This window comes from Centruroides sculpturatus, unplaced genomic scaffold (assembly GCF_000671375.1).
Source record: "Centruroides sculpturatus isolate CEXI.00-Female unplaced genomic scaffold, Cexi_2.0 scaffold393, whole genome shotgun sequence".
Taxonomy (NCBI): Eukaryota; Metazoa; Arthropoda; class Arachnida; order Scorpiones; family Buthidae; genus Centruroides; species Centruroides sculpturatus.
The window spans coordinates 576,803-587,659 of NW_019384611.1; the positions used below are offsets into that span (position 1 = coordinate 576,803).

General features: G+C 31.8%; 1 protein-coding gene across 1 annotated transcript; it reads left to right on the forward strand.

Annotated features, from left to right (window-relative positions):
- Nucleotides 1–822: 822 nt before the first annotated feature.
- LOC111625260 (basement membrane proteoglycan-like) lies at nt 823–1,330 on the forward strand. Its single transcript, XM_023368363.1, has 2 exons — nt 823–1,270; nt 1,317–1,330. The coding sequence occupies exons 1-2, from the start codon at nt 823–825 to the stop codon at nt 1,328–1,330; spliced, it is 462 nt and encodes a 153-aa protein (XP_023224131.1).
- Nucleotides 1,331–10,857: the final 9,527 nt, after the last annotated feature.

A 10,857-nucleotide genomic window follows, 5' to 3' on the forward strand; every position in this document is an offset into this window, starting at 1 on the left:
TTCGAAAAATTCTTTCTTAGTGTACATTCTCTTGACGTACCCTATTATAACGCAATCAAAAGCGCAAAAACCCGCATCTAAAATAGTATAATAGAAGCCAAGTTCTTCACAGTAAGCCTTAATCCTGTCACTCTCCCCGCGGGGGGATATCGAAAAATCCCTTCTTTGTGTACATTTTGTTGACGTACCCTATTAAAATGCAATCAAAAATGCAAAAGCCGCATCTAAAATAGTATAAATAGAAGCAGAGTTCTTTACGGTAAGCTTTCTCCGTAAGGCTTACCGTAAAGAACTGTCCATCCCCCATGTTTAACGGAATAATATACAGCCTATGTTCACCCTGAAGTTCCATTCTAAATATTGGTGAAAACATTTTTGAAATTGGATGAGTAGTTTTGGAGATTACCTGCTGCATACAAACTAACATACATACATACATACATACATACATACATACATACATACAAACATTACCTCTTTATAATATTAGTATAGATATATATATATATGAGAATATGAGAAAGACAATTGGATAGGTTGGATACATCTGTTAAACAGCAGAGAATTACTATAAACATAGAGAAAATCAAACTATTAAAATATCAGAAGAAATATTAATTTATCTTAGTAAACGATTTTTTAATATATTTTTTATTTTTTGCGTTAACGATCTTTCAAATTATTTAAAATGCCATACAAATTCAAGCCATATTTCATTTTCTATTTCAGCAATTTGACTCCAGAATTTTTTTTAATTTTCATTTAGCATGTAAAGATGGTTTCTCGAAATCGGGATCTCGATGTTTAAAATTCAAGTATGACATGAAAAAATATGCTGATATAAGATGTGGAAACGATGCTATTGTAATGCCTGTAAAGACTGAAGATGATTACAATAATTTGTTCAACACTGTTCTTTGTATGTTTTTTGGTTACTCATGGGTTGGTGTGGAAAAGATAGATGGAGAGTGGAAAAATTTAGACGGAAGCGATGTACCAGATTCGATTTGGGCTGAGGGAGAACCATCTGATAAAGGAGAATGTGGGTTGCTGTCATGCGAATACAATTATAAATTAGTTGCTGAAGAATGTAATACAAAGGGAGGAGTTGTGTGTATAAAGAAGGAAAAGAAAAGTACTACATCTACTACTACGACTACCAAGCCTACTACCACAACCCCTAAGCCTACTACCACAACCCCTGAGCCTACTACCACAACTCCTGAGCCTACTACTACAACTACTACAATTACTCCAACTACGACAGAAGGTAAATTAAACAATTTCTTTCATTTATATAAACTAATTTTTAACAGTTTTTGAGTCTTGATTAAAGTTTGGGTTAAGATTAAATGTGAGTGTTGAAAATGAATTAAGGTTTATCTGGCAAAAAAGTAAGTATAATTTGTGTGAGCACAAAATGTATGCTGTGTGAAAAAGTGATTTGAATGAGACTAATTTAAACAAACAATTCAAATATTTAAAAGTTATTAGCGCCCAGAAATAAATTTATAGTACGTGTAACAACAGATCTTAACACTTTATCATTTATCATAAGTTGATTTAAACTTATGAATTTTTTAAAATGAAAAATTCGTAATGAAAACACATAGTGATAAACTTCATATATAAAAATAATATAATAGATACTTATTTATAAATATTTTCGTTTTTACTATATAGCCTATACGTGTGTGTGTATATATTATAGAATATACGACAAAGATGTAATAAAATTTTTAAATACTGTGTATATAAAATAAAAAAAAAATACAGTCGATCCACTATAACACTGTTGATTATTCCGTTTTATATGAATTCCATGTTGTACGAGTCACTTAGATTTTACAAATATGTGTGCTGGGCTGTGAACGGCTCACGTATTTGTAAAATCTAAGTGACTCGTACAACATGAAATTCATATAAAACGGAATAATCAACAGTGTTATAGGTGGGTCGATTGTATTTAAAATATGTAGGCTATAATTTGAAGACAAACACAAAGTATCCGCGAGAGCATCCGCGGAGCATCCAGGACCCTCGCCGATGTTCATATCCCTTATATAAAATGGCGTAGTATCTTATTTGCACATAACCTACTCACATTCTCCCGTATACGTTAAATCATCTTTGGATTACTTATAATCAATCCAGAAACATCGAATTAAGGGTTAATTTCTTGGCTATTTAGGCCTACTCATTGCTTAATTTCTTGGCGACAGCCAAGAAATTAAGCAATGAGTAGGCCTAAATAGGTGGGTCGGAATATTTGTTTAGCGTTTGTAATCGGGAAAAAAAATGTCATGCAGCGAAATTTTAAAATTATATGTGACATTGATATATCACAAAAATATACAGGTATTTAAATCAAATTACGTGTTACCGTGAAAATACTTTGGATCATATATTATATTTATGCATTGCTTAATCACTTGTCGAGAGCAATGTCTTCATCAATAAATATTGAATTTTGAGTATTGTTTCTATACCTTGTACACATTATTATTACAGTCAAATCCACTTGACAGAGCATCGAATAAGGAAATAGTTCGCTTAAAAGAATACTCTTTCACGCTCCCGATTTTTACTCTCTTTTACATTAGTGGAACTCCAGTTAACAGAGCAATCTGTTCAAATGAGCGCAGTGTCGACATGTTTAGAGCAGAAGTCCGCATACGAGAACATTATTTTAAAGAAGATTTATAACCGATCATCACCGTCCATAAAGTACGACGACAGTGCTCTCTGTACTACAATATTTGTTGAGGGCTGAATGACTGAGCAGTTAAGAAAGTAACCTACTGTTCTGAGGGACCTGGGAATGAATAGGGACAAATCCCGAATTTTTCAGGAATAGTTCGTCCAGATATGTTAGGCCCCGTCTCTCACCACTCGGCTTCGTTCCATTGTGGGCTTGGTCGAACTCATAATAGGCTTACTAAAATGGCAGTCAGTGCCCACAGAGAGAGAAGTCGTCTTTAAAAAATAATTATTTATTGAGATTTATTGAAATATGCCATATGGTTAAAAGAAAATGAATGGAAAAAGTTGAATAGGTCGAATAAAACGAAGACGAAACTAAAATTGTTTACGAGTCAATGAAAACTGGTTCTCATAATCATAAAGATGCATTGTTTCATTTAAGCATAACGAGAAAATATTTGGATTTGCCGACTATAGTTATAATGCATTTTACTAGATCGAGGAAATAATTGAAAAGACGGCTATGAGAAATTGCATTTAAAAGAAAATTACGGACTTGATGAAATAAATTTATTTAGGTTGTTTATTGCATTAACACAAAGAATACTATATAATAGTGCATGTAGTTCACTTTCATATATGTAACTTTATCGTAATAAATTTGACAAAAAATAAATAGTTCTGCAGTACTTACTTATCTGTTTTTATAGAGATGTTCCAATAGAGATCATTCAAAAATTTTGAAGCAAAGTTTAGGCCTTCTACTATATTTCTGGAATGAAGTGAAAGTAATGACTGGTAAATATATATTCGATAATACGATAAAACTGATGATATAATGATAGTAAATCAATAATGAAATAAATTTCGTGATAATGAATTTTAACGTAACTTATAACACACGTTATAACGTGTGTTATAAGTTATATATAGAGCTCCTAAGACACGCGTTTCTCAAATACCGTGATAGTTTGAGAAACACTGATCTGTTGTTTTTTTGGGTTTTATGCTTTATTCTTTACTGTTGAGTTTGTATTTTAGCTTTTATTGGGTTTGTTTGAAATTTAGTGAGGGAGAAATAATCTTATAATGTTTAGCACTACCAATAGAATGCATAAATAAATGAATTATTTCCGAAAGTATATGTCATTAGAATTGATGCCTTATCTGTTCGTGACAGGCCATAAAATTATTAAGTATGATTTATAAATATCCGAACTTTAATCACCGTAACAGTTAGAGATTTTCTCTGCGGACCGAGTCAAAATTCAAAATAATATTATCATTGTTTTTTAAAATAAATAACTAAAAACTTGACGTAAAATAGCTTAATTACTGGCTTAATTTAACGTTTTTTTTGCAGAAAACAAAAGTATTCTTGTACGCGATAAATATTTCATTTATCGAAGTAAGCTATGAAAATGAATTTGGATAATATACAATTCACTCGTTTGCTTGCCTTCGAAACGTCCTCCTCATATGGCCATATTGAATTCTCATCCTGAATCCATGGGGCGCAACGTATTGAAATGGGAATGCCGTCTCTATCAGGTCGTTGCTAAATTCAGCAGTGCTGCAACGGCTGCAGGAAGCTTAAAGCCAAATTGTTGCTAATAAGAATGCTGCATTGCGCTACGTGTAAAGTGATACATTTATACATTTAATTAATAAAATGATCTAACGTTCAGTATTCCTTAGTACTGTACAATAAAGGTGGTTGATCGAGGATATGCATTACGTAATTTTGTGGATGGATAAGGAGAAGCCACAAGCGGGCACAAAAGACATTCCTAATTAAGTGCCCGATTTAAATTATAAAATGGCAAAAAATAGAAGAAACAATTACATTGTAAAAGTAAGATTGCGAGTTTTAACGGCCCAAGTGTTAATAGTCTACTTGCGCTTTACATTTATAGGCCTATGGATTTATATGGATCAAGCGCATACGAAGTGGCCTGGTGGTGAGTTTTTTCGTCGGGAAAAAGTAAACTTATATAGACTAGTATATGCAAATGTTACCAGTATTCCATCCAAACTAAATTCAAAGGACTTTTGATAGTGATCAAAAGTAGGAATTCACTGTATTTTTTCACTAATTCGTAAGAGGCTCAAAAAATAGTATTCGCACGCCGGTGCGAGTTATCCTAGCAGCTGTATTGAGTGTAAATACGCCCCCATAGATTTAGGCCGAGAAACGTTTTTGGATACGGGCTGCAATTGAACTTCGTTGACTTCCGTCAGGTCACATGTAATTTTTTACTTAAGGAGTTGCAGGCTTTTTTGTAAGCCTGCAACTCCTTAAGTAAAGCCTGCCAAGTAACAACATATTTGATTACCTCTAGTACACCAGCTGCTAAAATAATAAAAACTAACTAGTAATATATAAGTAGTATGGATGTTGTATAATACAGTTGTATGTAAAATCACTTTAATCCGTGTCGGTTGATTTTCTCACAGCAACTCCAAGTTATTACTTGTTATACTACAAGTTATACTACAATAAAGTCTTAAGTAATAACTTGGAGTTGCTGTGAGGAAATCAACCGACACGGATTAAAGTGATTTTACATACAATAGTAATACAGTATATAATTTATTCTCATATTTTTACTAATCAAATTGAGCTTGAACGTTTTTCGTCACGAATATCGGCTTAATTAGGATTGCACAATAGCATGAGGCAGTAAACGGGAAAATAAAATCATACTGACAAAGTACCGAGAGGCCGGAAATTAGGACTTTAAGGGCCACTTTGGATCCGCGGGCCGCGGCTTGATCATGACTGGTTTAGATAATCCGAAGAAAAACTATTATTTAAAATTGTATAACCGTCTAAAAACATAAAAATATATAAATAAACTTTTCATTCGGATTTTTTCATTAGATTATTCTCTTCAGCCGTAATTATTAAAGTATTCAAAATTATAACTTGTCATCTTTAATCAATCTCACAATTCTCTTATCTCATAATATCTCTTAGCGCATAATTATAATATATCCTTAAATATTTCAACATATTCATGTTACATTTGTTGTGCTCTATAGTCAGATTATATCTATTTCTTTGCAGTTAACAGCTGCAAGAGAACAAATTAAATAATATTAATTAACGTAAGTTTTTCAAAAGTTATCTAATATTGACTCATTAAACACAGGTATTTAGTTACTAGGAGATAATCGTTATTCATTTTATAACACTGCTAGGCATGGACATTCACATAAAATTTTCTAGGGGAGAGCAAAGCTTACAGACAAATAATTACACCAATAAAATTTTATTTAATTATTTTTGTTTTTTTTACAAGAAACTTATAGAATACAGTATTTCATTAAAACGTCTCATGGTCGAGGGTTTAAGGTCACATATCTCAATCACTTTTACAATTATAATTTGTGGAACTTTTTACTCGATCTCGGGAAGGGGCAAGTACCCCATTTGCCCACCTCTGCGGACTCCCGTGTTACCAAGATTTCACGTCGGGATATTAATTTGGTGAGATTTTGAATATAATTTTGTAGTCCCGTTGACTTCTATAATTGTTTCTAAAATACATAAACTAAAGCAGAAATTATTATTAGATAAATACGAATCAAGGTAAACCTTTACTCTAAGATATCTTAAAATAAAAAGATATCCGCATTACAGTTATTTTTATCAACTATAATAACAATTTTTTGTAGTAAAATATTGACTTTCATAATAGGTTTATATGAAAATTGATTTTATATAATTAAATTAATTGATATAATTAAAAAATTTTAATTATAATGATTTACGTAGAATTACGTTAGTTGCCAAAATCTATTTCAGAATATTGAATAACGGTTTCTTTATAATGAAATTTTCTTTTATCGATGAATATTTATTGTATTGGTCACGAAAAATTTAATTCTTCAAAATACTTAGCTTAATTTCTGTATATTTGAATTTGAGATTCTGCAGACGTTTAGATATTCATTTTACTATTCACCTTAACACCCCTATAATAATTATGCAAAAGAATGTAAAAATTTTATTGCATTGCTTACATCCTGTCGAATTTACAAATAATTTTATAATGACTACTGCCAAGGAGACGTACTGTACAGTACATACACCGTCTGATTTAAACGAGTGTCCTAGATGAACAAATAATTTTATAATGATTACTGCCAAGGAGACGTACTGTACATACACCGTCTGATTTAAACGAGTGTCCTAGATGAACAAACATCTCCGATCGGGATCGAATTTAAGTGTCAAATTGATCGTCGATATCCATCTTCTCTTGCAGCTCGAGAAAGTTTCTAATTAGAAACAGGTAAGAGACCAATTGAGTCGCGAGGAGGAATATTCGAGACCAATCAGAATGCAAGATGATGGACTAAATCAATAAAAATTTATTTTGTATAGTTACGAAAGAGAGCATTATTATTGCATTTTTCATCCGGTCCGCCGCGCATTTCTCTCGGATAGTACTCGTTTCGTCCCGCTGTGTTCTCCGTCTGCTTCGCCGAAAATTCTCGGGGACGTGCGTCCATACGTCTTCAAGTTTTCCGCCGAACTTCGGTGAGTATCGTATCACTTCCGATACTCGGAGCCTTCTTCATTCGAAGGATGACCGAAATTGCCTATCGGGATCTAGTAGAGAATCTGTGAACTTACGTTCAAAAATAATAGAGGAGAAGGTGGTATTATGGAACACTGCGGGTATTATGGAACCACCCCATTTCGAACTGATAATAAAGGCGAACTACAGCGGAATGTGGCTGAACTGAACTAGGCAGACATCCATAGCAAGGGGAAAACCCGTTTTACTTCAGTTAAACAGTTGTTCGCATTTAATCAGCAAATTTGTTTTTTTCAAAATTCGCAAGTTTTGAATGCTAAGTGAATTTAATTATTTTTAAAATATAAATCGTGTAGTTGTAGGTTCACTGGTGCATGTATTCCGTTCCAGAGACTTAGGGGTACATATTAATCTGTGTGATGTTCACGTTTTTTAAAATTTGGTCTTGACAGACATAAGTTAATTCGAGATGGCGATGCGTGAAATACGGACCCCATTGGTGCTTTTACAGTAATATGGAACTCAACTCCTTCGAACTTTCTATTTGCAAGCACACATTCCTCCGGAGCAATTTGTGAAAAAGACACTAGGTAGAAAGTCAATTCTTCCCGAGAATATCGAAAAAAAGCTGCTGGAATATATATTGTTGATGGAGGTCATATTTTTCTATTATAAAAGCATTTTTGCGATAAAATACATTGGAGTAAATAATTTGGTAATTATTTAACATTTTTTGTCCTTTCCTATTTGTTTTTGGCTACATTAAAGCATTTTTTTGAAAATATACAGTAAGGTTCCATATTACCACCCGATTTTCTCTAAGCCTACTTTCGGACTTTTTGTACAAAAGCCTTCAAAAACCATACTTATAATTACACTAGCGAAAAATCCAATTAGGAACATTTAGTTTACTAGTTACCAGTACTTTTTGCACAAAAAATGTGGGTGTAGTTATGATACCTTGTTTACAATTCACTAAAATGTAATTGGGGTTCCATAATACCATAAATACCATAATTCCATAAATGTGGGTGTAGTTATGATACCTTGTTTACAATTCACTAAAATGTAATTGGGGTTCCATAATACCACCTTCTCCTCTATTGTTCTGAAGATTAGCGTAAGAACAATATTATTTTTGAACTATACTAAGAAAAACGTACCCGAAGGGAACGTTCTTCTTAATAAATTCTTCTTTTTTTTCTTTTTTAGTAACGAGTACTCTCGTTTATCTTCTGAACGCATTCTTTCACGTACAGTACCCGACTTATTTTCTGCTCGCGCCGTCCAGTCATAGCCTCTTCCGATCGAAATATCAAAATTTATACAGAATTATCCTTCGTTTCGATATAGGGCTGTGATTTAGATCGCGTAACCTCGCGTGAATTAAAAATTTTAAATTGTTTTCGTTTCCTCAAATTTATCTTAGTGATAAGATGTTTTTAATGTAAATTAAATGTAAATTAAATTAACGTGAATACCAAAAATTTAAATTGCATTATAATTAGTATAATTTAAATTTTGGCATTATTTATTAATTATACTATAACTTTTAAACTTAAATTTTGAAGAAGCAATTTTTGTTTTTCCCTTTATTATTTTATAAGAATGTATCTAAAGATAATAAATAATTAACAAAGAAAGTTGAAAAATGTTTTTATGAAAGAGTAACCATGACGTTTACAAACTAAAACAATAATCAGTCGATAAGTCGTGAGAAAAGAAACTGAAAGATTTATTGTTACTACTGAGTAAGTTCTGCGTATATGACGTTTTTACGAATTATTAAATTTATTTTGAAACCATCTAAAATCTTTAAAAATCGACGAAAAAATATTTATTAAAAGTAAGTGAATCTTTTTTCTAAAATTTATTGTATTTAAAATCAGTTATTGCTTAATGATATTTATTTATTCATTTTTCAGTGTTAAAAAATTATTAATGATCAACTGTATTTAATATTACTGCACGAAAGTCAAACTGATAACTTGTCACGTGTTGTTTGGTGAGCAACGTTTCGACAGCAACAGTAATTTAAACAATTCCGATCACTTCATATATTGATACTGAGATTGCCGCATGAATATTCTTTTCTGAATGGAAATTCGATATATTATCATTCTATATTCCACTTTTTATTTATGTACTATTGGTAAGTTTTTCATTTACAGTCTAATGCTACTCCTTTTATTTTTATAAATATTTATTTATTTTGAAAATATAGAAAACTAGCAGATGAGCCCGGCGTTGCTCGGGCAAAAAATAACAACAGCAAAGATTAAGATTATTAGATTATTTCGTATTTCTAACCCTTCTACTATATTACATTATAACTTAATATTCGATTTATATTTACAAAGGTTATCTTACGTAACAGTTTATCACACCGAATGCCCAATCTAATACATTTTAAACATTCTCTAAATTGTGTACAGTAGAAGAATAAAGAATTTTTAAAATGTGTTAGATTGGTCACTCGGTGTGATAAACCCTTATGTAAGATAACCTTTATAGTTATATAGCCGATCTTACCCATTTTCACCGGATGCAAGACTTAGATCCTCCTCTTCCGAGGCTAATTAGAGAATTTTTAGATGAGTCTAAAAATATGTTCGATTCCTACAAAACGCAAAAACCTAATTTAAAATAGTACAGTAGAAGCCGAGTTCTTCAGGGTAATCCTTAACTCTCTCCCTCTCCTCCGCGGGGGGATTTCCAAAAATCTCTTTTTAGTGTACATTCTCATGGTGTACCCTAACTGTGTACCAACTTTCAACTCCTAACCGTTTGGGCTCTGCGCTTATTATTATTATTATTATTATTATTATTATCGTCATTATCATTATTAGGAAAATATTAACCGTTGCTGGATATTTGTAATGAAGGTAATTTAGGAAGCGATCCTCGTGTCGAGTGCAACACTTACGATTGATTAATCTTCAAATTTAGAAAGAAATCAGAAAAAATAATGAATATATCATATTGAATTTACTCAATATTTGTTATTTAATTATAAAATAATTGATTTTTAACAATAACTTTTTTAAAAATAAAATAAATTATCTTTCTTTTATTATCATTAGAATCAATAAAATCAAAAAATCTTGAATTTTTCCATTTTTATAAATCACTAGCTGCAAGATCCCGCTTCGCTGGGTTTTTATTTGTACGTAATAGTATAGTTTTATATATATATAAAAGACTGTTTTTCTAAGTAATCTAGAATCCAGCTGCAAGGACCCGCTTCGCTGGGCAAAAACTAACGATAGTGAAGATTAAGATAATTACATTATAGCTAATCTTACCCGTTTTCACAAAATGCAAGAATTAGGTCCCCCGTTTCCAGACTAATCAGAGAATTTTTACGTTTAGTCAAACGAACAAATTTCAACGTTTCTGGAACGTTTTCAATCGTTCTATAATCGAACCAATTCGAATTTTATGTTCGAATTTAATTCGAACAAATTCGAAAAAATCGAACAAAACATTCGAAATAGAAAGCCACTTTCAACTACTTTTAGCCTAATATCTCCCGCACCCTTATAGATATCGAGACGCAACCACCCCTATGCACGAATGGAGACTTGGGGCTACCACCACATAC